Source organism: Aquarana catesbeiana, linkage group LG01 (assembly GCF_042186555.1).
Source record: "Aquarana catesbeiana isolate 2022-GZ linkage group LG01, ASM4218655v1, whole genome shotgun sequence".
Taxonomy (NCBI): domain Eukaryota; kingdom Metazoa; phylum Chordata; class Amphibia; order Anura; family Ranidae; genus Aquarana; species Aquarana catesbeiana.
In genome coordinates this window covers 867852686-867868607 of record NC_133324.1, presented here as the reverse complement: position 1 = coordinate 867868607, position 15922 = coordinate 867852686, and the positions used below count along the sequence as shown (strand labels likewise).

At 46.3% G+C, this 15922-nt stretch overlaps 1 protein-coding gene across 12 annotated transcripts in view; it reads right to left on the bottom strand.

Moving 5' to 3' along the window:
• Positions 1-15922, bottom strand: part of PROM1 (prominin 1) — a 340751-nt gene that overhangs the window by 128883 nt on the left and 195946 nt on the right. For all 12 annotated transcript variants that reach the window (XR_012237091.1, XR_012237101.1, XR_012237102.1 and 9 more), the window contains one exon: positions 12319-12408. Coding sequence is in view for 4 of the 12 variants with exons in the window: in XM_073609697.1 (XP_073465798.1) it covers positions 12319-12408 (90 nt within the window). In the remaining 8 variants the exon portion in view is untranslated. The remainder of the gene's footprint in view (positions 1-12318; positions 12409-15922) is intronic.

Below are 15922 nucleotides of genomic sequence, written 5' to 3'. Positions count from 1 at the left end.
ACAGGCCTATTTCACTATTGCAAAGTGATGTTAAAATACTGGCTAAGGCCCTGGCGCTTAGGGTCAACCGGATCATTGAATCCATAATACATCCCGACCAGGCTGGATTTATGCCGCACAAGTCCACTGCCACCAACCTCAGACGCCTATTTTTAAATATGCAGCTGCAGCCAGATAATAAAGGAAGCAGGGCACTGCTCTCCTTGGACGCCAATAAGGCGTTTGACAGTGTAGGTTGGAGATACCTGTGGGCGGTACTATCAAAGCTGGGGTTTGGAGGTCGGTTTATAGCATGGGTCAAACTGTTATATGCTTCCCCAAAGGCGACTATTAGGATGTCAGGTAGGATGTCACATGCATTTGCTCTGGGCAGGGGCACAAGGCAGGGATGCCCCCTGTCCCCCCTACTCTTTGCCATTGCTATCGAGCCGCTGGCGGCTATGGTAAGAGCAAGTCAGCAGATTACGGGCTTTAAATATGGGGACCTCCACGAAAAGATTATGCTGTACGCTGACGACATGATGCTTTTCCTGGGGGATACCACAACGTCCTTAGCGGAGGTGACAAGAATCATCACTGGGTTCGGCTATTTTTCTGGCCTGACAATTAACTGGTCTAAGTCGGCTTTGATGCTGCTGGACGAGGGGGGTGAGGTGAATCTACCGGACTCCTGCTCGGTTCCAGTAACGTCATCATTTAAATACCTAGGCATACAAATTTCACCTAAAATAACAGAATACTGCCCCCTAAACATATACCCCTTGCTATCCAGATTTAGAGACAAAATCAACACATGGAACAGGCTCAAAATGTCACTAGCGGGTAAAGCAAACTTAATAAAAATGATTTTAATGCCGCAATTACTTTACTTTTTACACAACTCCCCAATAGTAATACACTTAAAGATTTTTAGGGTGGTTAACACTCTCTTCCGCAAATTGCTGTGGAATTCAGGCACACCAAGAATTAAGCTGGAACAGCTACAAAACCCTAAGGACAGCGGAGGGCTGGCAGTACCCAACCCTTGGTTGTACTACATAGCAGCTCAGTTGCAGCAGTTGGTGGGCTCCATGAACCGGGACCCTCCTGGCTCATCGGCGCAGTTAATGCTGATTGGGACAGGAGCGGAAACAATCCCGCTAGGCCTTGAGGCACAACTGTTTCACAAATCCAATAAACTAACGCCCACTCTTACTTTAATACAGAAAGTCTGGAACAAGGGAAGACAGCTGCAGGAGGTAACAGGCTTCACAGAATACAGCCCAATATGGGGGAATCTTTCATACGTAGAGCTAGCAAAGCTGCAACAGGGCCCCAGATGGCGCTCATTTGGTGTTATCCTTTTATCACACATATTTAGCAATGGCAGGCTGCTGGCGTTCTCAGAGCTACAAAATAAATACAACCTCCCAAATAACATGTATTATTCATATATCCAGCTCAAACATGCGGTGGACACACAAGGTAGTGCTACTCCCTGGACATTGTCCAACACCCCTATCTTTCATCTGATACAGTCCAGCACAGAAACTAAAGGTTTCATTTCATACTGCTATCAAATGCTACTGATGCAACTCTTGAAGGCACACCCGACCAGGGCACCATCCCTATGGGAGCAAGATGTAGGCCCAATTACGGGAGAGCAATGGGAAGAAATCTTACAGTCTATTAATATATGCTCTCTCAACGTGGCCCAGAAGGTATCCCAACTATATATAATACTTAGAGTGCATTACACCCCACTTAAACTATACAAGATGGGTAGGAGGACTGATCCTTTATGTGGCAGATGCGAGCGGCACCAGGGGGACCTCATCCACCTACTGTGGAGATGTCCGAAGCTCCATAGGTATTGGAGTGAGGTCATGGAAACACTCAACCGAGTGTTCCAGACCACCATTCCCCTTGACCCAATTCATTGCATCCTAGGAGTCCTAGAGGATACGGTCCCGGAAGAGATGACTAGAATAGCACTCACTAGGGCACTGTTCCAGGCACGCAGGCTTATACTGCTTGGCTGGAAATCGACCTCTCCACCTTCAGTGAAATCATGGATTACTCATATGGGCAACACTTTGATTATGGAAAAGCACATTTACCAACACAGAGGCAGCTCCAATAGATTCGAGAGGATCTGGGCACCATGGTTAGACACCCCTGGATTGAGTCCTAGGGAGCTGGTAATGTCAAGACTATTGCAATGTCTCGGGGGGGGCCCATGAGGTTTTATTGATGGTTAGTGACCATAAAGTAATAGAGCATTGAAATATTTCAGGATGATTGGAATGTAATAGTAAATAATGGTATGTTGTTGCACGATGTATGTACAATGGAAGCTATGTATGGAAATTTGTTCAATAAACACCTTTTTGATTTAAAAAAAAAATAAAGTTCACACTAATTCCTGTTTTAGCTTTGTAGCTCCAATGGCACTGGAGAATGATCACTATCACATTCCTGAGGTCTTCCATGTGTTGACCACCTTTCCTTCAAGTCAAAAGTAATTATAAATGTGCTATATTGACAGCACCAAGCAATGCAATATTGCCTAATGGGTCCAAAGTCCAGAAAATTATATTCATATTCTGATTTTTGCTATGCAGGAGATTGTAGGAGGGAAATATAAAGAAATGTCAGGCAATTATACTAACAATGTTCTAAAATATTTTTTTATAAATACATAACCTAACCAAAAGGTATTTTAACTAGAATTATTGAGTTTCTTGTAAAGGAGTATTCATTAAATCAATAAAAGGAGTGATGGTAATGTATACAGAGGGGAACCTATAGTAGCTATTAAGGTTTCACTTTAACAGCAATGTACAAAGTGGGGTAATTATAAGTACCTATTAAAGTTTTATGTAAAGCCCAATTGAAGTCACAGAATTAAATATGGAGTAATGGAATTTTACCTCCACCTTACAGGAGTTGTGCAGGGTGTCTAAATATGACTGTACTGTCTAATAGGCCAATAAAGACCCAGTGGGTGGGAGTGTAGCTGTTAATCAGCTCTGTTAGCACAGACCACTGCAGTGTGAGGGATGGAAACTGAGAGAAAAACGTATTTTAAAGCATTTTTAGCAAAAATTTGCCACACATCCTAACATACAGGAGTGTAAAGAGATAAAAGGGTGTGAGACTTCAATAGGGTCAGGCCAGCAGTGGATGAAATATAATTGTTTGCTTTTGGTTATACAAGTGTGTTTAGGTAGAAGTCCTATAAGTATTTTTTTTCAATATGGAAGTTTTGTAATAGAATCCAAAAGCCATGGATAAACCTTCCTGTACTGCAGGCTTACTGTTATGTCTGCCTTTTCACCCCAGGTATGAGCAGATTGACATTCCTGTGTGCTGACATTATGCTGCAGCAATGACTAACTCCAAGCTCATTCCAGCAAGAAATCTCACAAAACAAGGATAAATCACCTACAAATTAATTCTGCTGCCACAGGACAAGTAAGTAAGTGTTTTTGCTGTACACTTTGTGCCCTCTGGCTGTAGCACAATTGTATCAGGTCTTATCACACAGGCCTGTCTCTACAGATCCTCCTTTATCTATCGGCACAGTATTAAATTTGAAATAAAAATGATTAATATCATAGAGCCCGGTGTTTTTGCTCTCTGCTAGTAGGGACAAAGAATCGCTCTTATTTCCTTTCATATGGCTATCTGCTTCAGGAACTCACATTTCGACCTTATGCTGTATATTTTAAGAAGAATATATTAACATGGAGCAATTTGTTCTAAAACAAGTATAACACCCACCAGTGTACTAGAAAAGGTTTTGATAGTGTATATAAATTGTCAGGCTTGGTGTTTTGTTAATCTGGGTCAGGTGAGTGACTCAGGGAGGGTTGGATGGCTCACAGGTAGCATCTCTGATACCTCCCTCTACTTTCTGAACTTGGGGGAAACTTCCAGAAGAATGGGTGTGGAGGTTAGGAGGAGCTGCCTGGAGTGTTCTGAGGGCCCTGACCAATCCCCAACAGATGGGTTGGAAGGGGGAAGACCCCCTCAAATACTCTGGGTCAGTCCAGCTGGGGCAGTGGAGTTTGGGTGGAAGATGGAGAGTCGGGCTGTTGGTGGCCCTTTGAGGATAGCTGTCTAGTCTGGGGGGGGTGGTGACCTCGGGCCTGGGCTTGGGTGTGGAAGGGACCTTCTTCATGACACACAGAGGTATCCTGACCAAAGGCATGGGAGCCAGTGGAGGACAGCAGGAGAACACTGCCCGGCAAATCTCCTCAGGGAGGAAGACAGCCAGGTGGGCTGGTGGGTGTTACAGTCAAGAGGACTGAGGGGCATGCCTGAAACATTGGGTGCAAGCAGTCTGGGATGGATGCAGAGTCAATCTGGGAGGACAGTGGAGTCTTAGCCAGGAGGGCTAGGGAAAGGGGCAGCTGCAGCCAGGTGGGCTGGCAGTGCCTGATCAGTGCTTGGATCAGTAGCCACAGGAGGAAAACAGCTGGGCAATAGAACTTTTTGCTACACTACCAAAGGGGCCCATGGTCCCTGCCTGCAAAGGGCATTTGCTATTGGCCTGATAGCTCTTGCCAGACAATCCATACAGTACCAGCTGGTCCTGGGAGTTGTGCTGGAGTTAGAAGGAGAAGTGTATATAACTGGACTGTATAGAGTTGTGTCCCTTAAGAGTTCTACTACTTTTTTACTTTTAACAAGAAGTTTTTTATTTTTTCAATATCACAACAAAAACAGGGGAAAAAAATAAAAAAAATTAATGTACATTCAATATACAGTGATCACATTCACAATACATTTTAAGGAAAATATAGGTTGTCTGTTTTTTTTTTTACTAACAGTCAGAGTCTCCTACAATTGAAAAAGGGGGTGGGGGGAGAGGGAAGGAGGGGGGGGGGAGAAGAGGGGATAGGCTCCACATCTTATCTTCAACTACACATTGCAGAACCTATGTCAAAGAATGCTCGTACATATATTCGGTTCAGTTCTTTGCATCAAAGACTTATCAGCAGCCATCTGCAGGGAACATTAACTCTGCTACTCTGGCCCTAATCTATGACCAACCGTTCTTCTTGGACCCATGGACCCCAAATTTTGGAGAATTTTTTGGGGCAATTACGGCCTAGATAGGTCAGTTTAGTTATAGTGGGAGGAAATTATTTATGAGCTTCTTACATTGTTGAATTGTTGGGGGGAGGGGGTAGGTCCCTTCCACTGGAGCAATATCACCTTTCTAGCATAAAAGGCCGCATAAAACACAAATAATTTCTTAGATTTGGGACCTGCCAAGTTATCCACTACACCGAGCGACAACGGGATAGGATCACACTGCACACTCAGTCCACTGACGGAGCTAACAGTGGCTACCACCTCTCTCCAGAAGGTTTGTATACGCCGACAAGCCCACACAACATGAAAAAACGATCCCTCCGCCGAGGTGCATTTAGGGCAGAGCGAGTTGCTATCAAGGTATATTTTAGCTAGACGCTGTGGCGAGAAATATGCTCTATGTAAAAATTTAAGTTGGACGAACCTGTCGCGGGCAGATATCACCAGGGGGAGGTACTGCTGAATGCCCTCCTCCCAGTTATCATCAACCAGCGAGGGTATATCCCCCTGCCAGACCAAGAACAGCTGCGAAACCTTAGAAGTATCCATTCCTACCAGGTGTGAGTACAAGGCTGATAAGGGCTTAGTCTCCTCCGCTGCACTCAGCAGGCGCTCTAAACCAGTGGTTATCAGCACTGGAGGTACAGGAAACTTGGAGTGACAGGCATGCCGGAGTTGGAGATACCTAAAAAACTATCGGTTAGGTAAGTCCCTTTGTTGCTTCAACTCATCAAACGAGAGCAGGCCAAGAGGGGTCATTATATCGGCTAGTGTTTTAATGCCATATTGGGCCCAAAGCACTGGGTCCGGTACAGTCCGGAAGTGCGGCAACCGCGGGTCCCCCCACTGTGGAGTACGAGGGGACCAACCGTTAGGCGTCCGGACTTTGGCCCAGACAATCTCCCAGACCCTAAGTGTAGTTCTCATCGAGGGGGTGATGTTTGGGTTAGATTTGGGACTGCGGTGTATCAAATTTCTTAGCTCAGCGTATGACCCGATCAACGCCGCCTCCAAAGTCGAGGCGGGATTGACCTGCTCCTCCGACAACCAGAGTTCTACTACTTTGATCAAGTGGGCATCCCATAATACCCTGATTGCTATCCAAGTTTAACACCCCTAATAAAATACAAAAAACAAAGCTGCAAGAACGGATTTTTGTCTCCAGAGTGCTGTGTGCCTGGCTGTGCAGGGTAGAAGAAACCTTCATTCACCAGCGGCTCCTGCGGGGGGTAGCGCTACACAAACATCACTGTTCCCTCCTGCAATCAACATGGATTCAACTGGTAATGAGTTCTTGTAGGAAACTTAAAGTGATTGTAAAGGCTGTTTTTTTTTTTTAATCTAAAATAAAAAACATGTCATACTTACCTCCACTGTGCAGCTTGTTTTGAACAGAGTGGCCCCAATCCTCGATTTCTGGGGTCCCCGGGCGGCTCTCATGGCTCCTCCCCGCATCAAATAAGCCCCTAGGAGAAGCGCTCTCCCGGGGGGTTGCTTTGCGGGCTTGCTCCCGAGTCCAGCATTCGGCGTCCATAGACACGAATGCCGGACTCGGCCCCGCCCCCGTCACCCGCGTCATTGGATTTGATTGGCAGCAGCAGGAGCCAATGGCTGCGCTGCTATCAATCTATCCAATGTCCTTAATGCATAGGATGCATTAAGGTGAAAAAACACCAGGGTTTACAACCACTTTAGATCAAAGCAAGTTGATGTTTCTTAGAGACACAGACGGAGGGAAATTTCTACCACCATTCCAGTTTCAGCTCCATTGACATGACATTACAAAGTCAAATGATGCTGTCATGGGAAAAAAAACTGCTGTGCAGAGGAGGGCCCAGTCACATAATTTGTCAAAGTTACATGGCCTGCCTCTCCTTCTATTATGCCGTATTATCTGCAGCGTTATGCAGGGAACATGCCAAAGGACACCCCGGGCATGTGTGGTACAAACACTTTGGTGTCCATTTTAAATGATACCAATGGCAGCCACTACAGGGAGTGAGTTTTTTAACAAGTTGAATATGAACGTCAGTTTAGGGCTTGTGTAGTTGGGAAAATATTGCATGCTTTCAGGAGCATTCTGCTTACGCCTCCTTCTGAACTGATTTTGACCCGCTTCTGCTGGTCTTTTGGAATTCGATGAGCTGCCTTTGCGTTCTCTTTGAGTTTTTGGAAAGAACAAACCCTAAATCAGGGGTAGGCAACCTTAAAAAGGAGGAGATCTATCTGAACAACATGGAAGAAGTCAAAGATCACCGGGAACAGGTTTGCCCAGTGTTGCCTCCTCACACCTGGTTTAAACCTCCATTTGCCATACTACCATGTCGGAATCGTGTCCATTGCACGGCAATCATGGGTTTAAATCAGGTGGTGAGGAAGCAACATATCGCCTCCTCGCCACCTGTCAAAAACACTCAGATCGCTTGTCAGAGGAGCAGCAGTGTCTGCTGCACTTGTGAATGAGCCCTTCATTGCATTCAGCAGCGGCACCCTTAGGGCTTGTTCACAAATAAAGTTGGGGGGTGGTTGATTTGCGGATTTACTGATCCCAATCCCTACCCCCTTTAGCTGCTGAGGCAGCAGCCAAAGGTGTACAAATGCCGTAGCCGGAATTAAACCCCTTTTGCTTTTGGTGTGTGCTACCACCTGCCAAACATGACCCATTCAAGTATTTGGGTCCACTCTGCAAGCACCCCACAACTGCATGCTTCTCCGGGGTCCAAGGGGTTAAAGCACGTGGTGAGAAAGCAACACAGAGCTACCTGCTTTAACCCCTTGTTTTCTGTACTGCACAAGGTTGCAGGACACTTGCAGAGTGGCTTCATTCATTTGAATGGGTCATGCTTGGCAGGTGCTACACCCACCAACCATGATAGAATATATAACTCTTGCCAGGGCCGGTACAAGGGGTGGGCAGAAGAGGCGGATGCCCTGGGTGGGACCATTTGCGGGACCAGTAGAGGCCATGCTACAGACCGCTTTGATCTGTGGCTGCAGCGCTCCCCTCCCACCTCCTCCTCTTGTTTGACACACAGCGCTGGGAGTGCTGTGTGTCACACAGCTGGGTCTGTGTGTGTGTTCGGCAGCGCCGTAAAAAGGACCCGCCCCCCTAGACTGGCTCATGTGGTAGCAGATTGAATCAGTGTTCCGCCTATCACACAAGCCAGTCTAGGGGGGCGGGACCTTGTTACGCCTCCGAACACACACACAGACCCAGCTGTGTGACACACAGCGCTGCAGGAGATGTCGGCTGTGTGATGCATCCAGGGCAGGCTATGGTGAGTCTGCATTCATAGGCAAAGTGAGGCTGAAAATATGGTCACAGAGAGAGGCTGCGATTATGGTCACAGAGAGAGAGGCTGTGATTATGGTCAGAGAGGCTGCGATTATGGTCACAGAGAGGCTGCAATTATGGTCACAGAGAGGCTGCGATTATGGGCACAGAGGCTGCAATTATGGGCACAGAGGCTGCAATTATGGGCACAGAGGCTGCAATTATGGGCACAGAGAGAGAGGCTGAAATTATGGGCACAGAGAGAGAGGCTGAAATTATGGGCACAGAGAGAGAGGCTGAAATTATGGTCACAGAGAGGCTGCGATTATGGTCACAGAGAGGCTGCAATTAGGGGCACAGAGAGGCTGCCATTAGGGGCACAGAGAGGCTGCCATTAGGGGCACAGAGAGGCTGCCATTAGGGGCACAGAGAGGCTGCAATTAGGGCACAGAGAGGCTGCAATTAGGGGCACAGAGAGGCTGCAATTAGGGGCACAGAGAGGCTGCAATTAGGGGCACAGAGAGGCTGCAATTAGGGGCACAGAGAGAGAGGCTGAAATTATGGGCACAGAGAGAGAGGCTGCGATTGTGGTCACAGAGGGGCTGCAATTATGGGCACAGAGGGGCTGCAATTATGGGCACAGAGGGGCTGCAATTATGGGCATAGAGGGGCTGCAATTATGGGCACAGAGGGGCTGCGATTATGGGCACAGAGAGGCTGCGATTATGGGCACAGAGAGGCTGTGATTATGGGCACAGAGAGAGGCTGAAACTATGGGCACAGAGAGAGAGGCTGAAACTATGGGCACAGAGGCTGCGATTATGGGCACAAAGAGAGAGGCTGAAACTATGGGCACAGAGAGGCTGCGATTATGGTCAGAGAGGCTGCGATTATGGGCACAAAGAGAGAGGCTGAAACTATGGGCACAGAGAGGCTGCGATCATGGGCACAGAGAGAGAGGCTGAAACTATGGGCACAGAGGCTGCGATTATGGGCACAAAGAGAGAGGCTGAAACTATGGGCACAGAGAGGCTGCGATTATGGTCAGAGAGGCTGCGATTATGGGCACAAAGAGAGAGGCTGAAACTATGGGCACAGAGAGGCTGCGAGATATAATAGAAGTATATAGCTAAGTACAGAAAACCCACAGGAAAGCTGCAGGTACACTGCGCTGCACCCGCGGTGTGGTTAAACTGCAGCACATCAGTGTGAAAGCAGCTGTATACTATTATGCCCAGTGTATTGCTTCACATTGACCTGAAGATCTCTTCTTTCCTGCTGCTGGAGAACGCTAGCGGGGATAGGAGGTGGAGTGTAGTTGGTATCACTCCGCATTGAACAGGAGCCAGCACTATAGAGGAGGCATCGGCTTATGCGGGTCTTGCTCCCTACTACAGCTGCAACTTTACAAGCCGTCCCTTTGCATTACTCATACCGTGATCTACCACATCACCAGGCTGCGATCTACTGGTTGCTGACCCCCGCGTCCTAAATGGATGGAGGGACTTTTGAAGGATAGTCATGGTGAATGTAATACACTGACACTACCATGTCATGTCTGATGGTAGTTTCAGGATCAGCCTAAAGAAGATGTAAACCCTAAATGAATAACATTTAGTGAGATAAAGAACAGTGTTCCTGCTTTTTTTTGCATCTGTGCTGTTGATCTCCTCCAGCCTTTTTCACCCACCAACCGTCTACATGAAAAGCTGCTCATTGCTCAGGACTGGTTTCCTCTTAGGTTGGGTTCACATGGGCAACAAAGGGGAAGTAAAAACAGGTAGTAAATATGCATTTTTTACTGCCCCCCCCCCCCCCCCACCCCCCAAGTGGCCTACCTACAAAATATCATAGTAGCCCACTGATTTTCATACACGTTGACTCAAATTGAACTCAGCATGCCATGTTTGGCAGGTGGTGCCACTTACCAAACATGCCCAGTGACCATGCGGCGGCACAATATTGGCATTCAGAAGGTGGCAGTATCGCCTCCTAAATGCCTGAAAAACACTGCTCAATGGCTCACTGTGGACTGCTTTGCAGAAGGGTAATAAACTCCACAACCAGTGTGGCTTTGTGAAAAACATGGATCAGAGTAGTCTTCACCAGGGGTGCACTGACACTTTGAAATAAAATTGGGAGATGGCTGTCACCCACAATAGGATGGGGTTCATATACTCAAACTGGAGAGGGCAAAATCTGGTGCAGCTGTGCATAGTAGCTAATCAGCTTCTAATTTCAACTTGTTTAATTAAAGTGTTACTAAACCCAGGAACCTGCATTCACTATATCTGGTCTCCCACATTACACAGAACATGGAAATGAAATAATTTTAGTAAATATAAACTGCTAAATACCTTTTCTCATCAGCAGTATATAGCAGTCTTGTGACTTCTATCAGTGTCTGGGTAAAGAGAAAGTAAATCCTGATGGGTTTTACTTCCTCTTTTTTCCCCTGCAAAGTAAAAGCATAATAGGCTAGTAAGCATCGTATACTAGCCCATTATGTGCCACTTACCTGTAATCGAAGCCCGCGCTGTCCCCACTGGTGGCCTCATCCATCTTCGCCCCTCTTCCTTCCGAGGGCCGTGGACCCCAGTTCTGTGACTGGCCAGAGGCGCGGAAGCCATCAGTCACGCCACTTGCTAGTGAAGAAATGGCTTGGGGGGGCGTTTATTCACAGCGCATGCGCCAATGACATTATTGGCACACTACAAGGTGAATATCTCCTAAAGGGTGCACAATTAGGAGATATTTACAGTACCTATAGGTAAGCCTTATTATAGGCTTACCTATAGGTACAACTTCCGCATTGGGGGTATACAACCACTTTAAAGCTTGTAGGAGGAGTTTTCATTCTCCCACGATTGTCCTATGAGGCTGTAGGACCGTTGACCCCTCTGTATGGACAGTGCTGATTGGCCCTGTGCTGATCACATGCACTCTCCCAAGAAAAAATACAATACATGCAATACACACCAAACTGAGCATGTGCAGCGTGTCCCCAGGCTCTGTAAATATCAGGAAATATATTGGGGTCAGTGGAAGAAGGAGATGATCAGAGAAGACAGGATCGAACCCCTTAGGTTCCACATTGAGTATAACAAGCATGCTTTACTGCATATACAAACTGATTTTACTGTTTTGGGTTTAGTAACACTTTAAGTTTTGAAAAAAAAAAAAAGACATGGAAGCTGATTGGTTTCTGTGCAGAGCTGCACTAGATTTTGCCTATCCAGTTTTAGTAAATCAACCCCAAAGTGTCTGCACAATGACCTTCATGGTTGAACTAGATGGACTTGTGTCTTTTTTAAATCTAAATACTTATGCAACTATGTCGGGAAAGTGCCCGAACAATGAATCGCCTGGCTGGGTCAGGTATTTTATTTTTATTTTTTTTTATGAAAAACGGTTTACATGCAAAGAATGAGAACAACTTTTGATATTACATTAACATGCTAAAGCTTCCTTTTTGAGTTTGGACCTATTTTAACCCATCCTATTTTATTCCTATACCTCCTATACTATTTTTCTGTTTATTTTACTCAGAAGAGGATGAAAAGAGAGGACTGCCAGGTTCTTCAAAAGTTTGCTCAGTATGACATTCTATAAATGGAAATCTCTGTAGTTTCAGGTGTGCTCATTAAAAACGACATACGCCTATACACACACAAAAGAATGATGTGGGTTAACTTCACTGATACAGCACAGTATGGCCTATGAGTCACGCTGCTTTACACAAAGTTACGTCTTTACCTGTATCACTGGGGAGTGAAGACTTCATTTCATTTTTATCAGGTTAGAAGAGTCAGCAGGAATAAAAGCTCAATTCCCTATTCACTCAGCTCAGAATATTGTGCGTCAGGAATTTGTAATTGAGAAATGAGCGAGGGATGGAGAAGCATGACAAATACCACAACCTAAGAAAACTGTAAAGGGAGATTAAAGATGAAATGTACCTCCTGCCATGTTAAGAACAGAATCAAAAGCCGGCCGCACTTCCTTCCCAAGCTGCTCATGCACGCGCTCTCCCAATAATGGCCCAACATCTGGAGAGAAAAGATTTATATATAAGCTGGTCGTTATTAATACATTGCGTGGTCAGCAAACTTTATCATACAGTTCTGCAGTCGAAGATCAAATAAAATCAAAGATAGTATGAAAATAACAGCAAACCTTACAGAAATGTACAATCGTGCGGGAATTTTTTATCGAATGTGAATGTTATAATCCATGCAGAAGCATTTAGGCTGGGTTCATATATTTGCGGTCGCAGGTTCGTGCCTGTGGTCTGGTGCATTTCTGTTCACAGGTTCAGGTACGATTCAGGTCCGAATTTTTGCCTGAATTAGCACCTGAACCACACCCAAAAACACACAGACAAGGACCCTTTTGCAATCCGCACTGCGGCCACCCCGTACCTGTGTGAACCGGCTCCATTGAGAGGTGTTCACACTTGCATGTCATGCAAATTGGATGCATTGAAAACAGTCTGTGAATGCAGCCTTAAAGAATATGTAAACCCAACATTTCATATTCCTAAAAAGTGCCTGTATTGCTTCCTTTGTGTGAAATCCCTGGTGTTCCTGCCAGTCCATCTGCTTTCCTATTTAAACCTGACTACACTAGGTAGGAGAGCACAGCCTGGTCAGTTTTCTAGCTGTGCTGGAAACTCAGCCTGCTCTCCTCCAATGATCAATCTTGACCTGCACAGCCATTCTCTAGGAAGACCAGTGTGCTGCTTTTTCTCCTCCCCCAGCTCTCTGAGCTCCTTATGCAGCCAAGAACAGAGCTTATGTGAACGGTTGGGGAAAAAAAAAAGGGGGGGGAAGGGTATTCATAATGTATTTTTATATCTATACACAAATGTTTTGCTTTGCATTTCTATTTTAAACTGAATGGGTTGTTGTACAAGGCGAGGGTTCACATATACTTTAAGGGGACATTCTCTTATGCCGCGTACACACGAGCAAACTTTTCAAGTGGACTGGTCCAACGGTCTATCCGACAGACTTTCAGCGGGCTTCCGACGGACTTTCCGAACAAACGGACTTGCCTACACACGATCACACAAAAGTCCGACGGATTCGTACGTGATGACGTACGACCGGACTAAAATAAGGAAGTTCAAAGCCAGTAGCCAATAGCTGCCCTAATGTTGGTTTTCGTCCGTCGGACTAGCATACAGACGAGCGGACTTTTCGATAGGAACTGGGTCCGGCGGAGTTCCGACGTAAAGATTTGAAACATGTTCCAAATCTAAAGTCTGTCAGATTTTCAACCGAAAAAGTCCGCTGAAGGTTCGATGAAGCCCACACACGGTCGAATTGTCCGCTGGACTCGGTCCGTCAGACCAGTCCGGTCGAAAAGTCCGCTCCTGTGTACGCGGCATAAGGCTTCATTCACACCAATGCCCTTTTTCATGCTTTATTGCAGAAACGCAGGACACTATTTTTAACATGCGTTCCTATGGAACACGTTCACATCAATGCATTTTTTGGAAAGGGTCTTTTTTAAATGGTAATTTTTTTGCTTTTTTGTGTGTGTGTGTGTGTGTGTGTGTGTGTGTGTGTGTGTGTGTGTGTGGGGACAAACAGTGCGTTTTTACTGCGTTTTTATCATAATTTTGCCACAATTTGCATTTGCCATTTTTGTTTTTTTTTCATTGTTTAATCTGCCCAACAACAAATTTGCTACAAAAAAAGAAAAAGCATTAAAAATGTAAAACACAAATCGTGGCAAAAACGCTGCAAAAGTGCAGTAAAATCGCAAAAAGCACAGGAAAAAGGTTCCCGCGCCTTTTCAAAACTGCAGCTGCACTAAAACTGTATGGTGATTTTGCACCATGCGGTTTCATGCACCCGAAAATGTGCTGCATTTTCAGATGCATCAGATTCCATTAAGAATTAATGGCATGCCCATGCTTCTGCTAAAGCGCAGTACATTTTGCCTCTGGGTCCGGAAACATGTTCTAATTACACACATTCCCGCATAAGTGTGAACCTAGCCTTAGGGGACACACGGGGTCGCCTCCCGTTCTGTACAATGGAACCGTTCTAATCGGAGCGACGCAAGTCGCTCCGACTTAGAAGAAAGGTTCCTGTACTACTTTGGGGGCGACTTGCATAAACTTCTATACAGAAGTCGTCTTGCAAGTCGCCCTGGCAGTCGTGTGCAGGTCGCCTCGGTGAGGCGACCTGCAAGTCGTGCCGTTTCTAGTGTGAACCGGCTCTAAGGGTCTATTCACACTTTTTGCATTGAGGTAATGCAAATCAGCGTGTTGGTGTGCTGCAATGCCATTCATTGTGATTGAGACCCCAAAACACCTCTGTAGCATCCTGATGTCTAGGCAGGGTTGCTCCTAAAGTTACCTGCCAGGTATCGTTGCCTTGGCCAATTGTTAGGGATCAATTGATTTCACCCTAAGTCTGGAATTGCTGCACTTCTCTCTTCTGTCACTGGGTGCCTGGGTACCTGGTGACATTAGATAAGATAAGAGCGATGCAAGAACAGATTAGGAGTATCTGGAGTGTCTCAGCCAATGGGCAGGGGTTTTCTTGGCCCCTTAGCCTGCTGGGATAACCTATATATTTGAGTGAAGTCAGGTGATCACTGTTCTGTGCCACCTGGACAGTTGTCTGGGAGGACGTGTGTGGTGCTGCCCGGGCTGCTAGGCCAGAGTTTGGGCCTATCCTGGGCACATATGGCTGTTAGGCTGTGTGAGGGCCTATCCAGAAGCAAGAGAGCAGCGTAGGGTTGGGATTGCGGCTTGCAGTCCAACCAGAAGTGACGGTTCTGCTGAACCTGTCGTGATCGGAGGTAAAGGGGAAGCTGTCGTCACCAAGGGACCAACCACCTTGTTACCAGTATTCTCACCAACCGGGGACGATAACGATTCGGGAAACTTCAGCAGGTGCCAAGCCAGGGACCCAGTCAGTGGGGTGACGCTTGAGGAGTATCTGGAGTGCCAAGCCAAGGACCCAGCAGGGAAGCAGGGGTGACGCTTGAGGAAGATACTAAGTAAGAAGATTAGAAGAGCTCACGGGATTCAGTGGCAGTGAATCAGCAAGTCTAGTGAGAGAGACTGGGAGCTCAGTGGGCTGAGAATCTACAAGAAGTGACTGTATAAAAATAAAGGAGTTTGTTACAATTTATGTTAGGAACTGTTCTAAGACTGTTGCCATAGGAGACAGCCCTCCTACACATGCAGATGTGGCGTCTTGCTGGATGATTTTCCCTGCCTGGCTGTCCACCTATAGAAGTCTCTGAGTCTGATATTGCAACTATTCAAGGGTGTCCTGGCCTTAAACCCTCTCTCCCACCGTTCTGTTCAAGAGAAAATAAATCTCTTTACATTCAAGAAGTGTCTGGCGCCCATGAATCTACCTCACATTACACCTACTATGCCTTGCAACCCACTCTATACAGAAGGATGTCGCTGTCCCAGACGCTGTCCCAGACTCTGGAGGTTCTCATTAGACTAAAGGAGGCCTGGGACCTTGCTACACCTCCAAAACATGTGTGCTGCAATGTCTCACAGTTCAGCACAATGCACCATGCCGT